Source organism: Nannospalax galili, unplaced genomic scaffold, assembly GCF_000622305.1.
Source record: "Nannospalax galili isolate Female #2095 unplaced genomic scaffold, S.galili_v1.0 scaffold50, whole genome shotgun sequence".
Taxonomy (NCBI): Eukaryota; Metazoa; Chordata; class Mammalia; order Rodentia; family Spalacidae; genus Nannospalax; species Nannospalax galili.
In genome coordinates this window covers 1,088,437-1,089,193 of record NW_008328749.1, presented here as the reverse complement: position 1 = coordinate 1,089,193, position 757 = coordinate 1,088,437, and the positions used below count along the sequence as shown (strand labels likewise).

Genomic DNA, 757 nt, shown 5'->3' with positions numbered 1-757 from the left:
GGCAGCGGAGGGCCGGACCGGGGCAGGACCCGCCAGCGTCCCGGAGGGCGCAGGCCCGAGCTGCAGGCCGCGCGTCTGGGAAGCAGCGGCCGCGGCGGCCCCGAGGAGCAGCAGCAGGCGGCGGCGGCCCGAGATGCCCGACGGGAAGGTGCCGGCGGCGGAGTATAAGGGCAGGCAGGCGGCGCCTGTGCGCCGGCAGCTGCTGCAGTTACAGCCGCAGCCCCGGAGCAGAGCCCCGAGCACCCAACGCGTCCCGGCCATGGGTTCCGTTCGCGGCCGCAGCGGCAGCGCGAGCGAACAGGAAGTGGATTCCAGGGTCGGGGAGGGGGCGCCGGGCACATGCGCCGCGGGCGCCAAGGGATGCGGCGAATCGAGGGAGGTGGAGGAGCACGCGCGGCTCCGCCCTCAGGGCGGGGCTGTCCCCGCTTCGGAGTGGCCCAGCGGCCGCCTTGAGGAAACTGAGGCCGGGGTGGGAGCAGGAGCAGGCCCAGACCTTCGGCAACGAACCGAGCAGAAGCTTAGAGCGCCCACCTGGCCGCTCCAAACCGCAGGGCGCTGGGAGCAGGGGCGGAAAGACGTTTCTGGAAGGAATATGACACCTAGTCTGGGGTGATGAGAGGCGGGTTGGTATCCGATAGGTGCACGAGGTTGACTTTTTAAATGAAACACTGCTAATAATATATATTACAAAACCTTCTCTAATGAGACAGTGTAGTCACAAGTAGACATGCAGAGAGTTACAAATAAGTAAATAAAT

The 757-nt window shown here is 65.9% G+C and overlaps 1 protein-coding gene across 1 annotated transcript in view; it reads right to left on the bottom strand.

Annotated features, from left to right (window-relative positions):
- Grsf1 (G-rich RNA sequence binding factor 1) overlaps positions 1–343 on the bottom strand; it is a 15,946-nt gene extending 15,603 nt beyond the window's left edge. Inside the window, exon 1 of the mRNA XM_029561720.1 lies at positions 60–343. Coding sequence (XP_029417580.1) covers positions 60–261 — 202 coding nt within the window. The 5' untranslated portion in view covers positions 262–343. The remainder of the gene's footprint in view (positions 1–59) is intronic.
- Between the last annotated feature and the right edge of the window lie 414 nt (positions 344–757).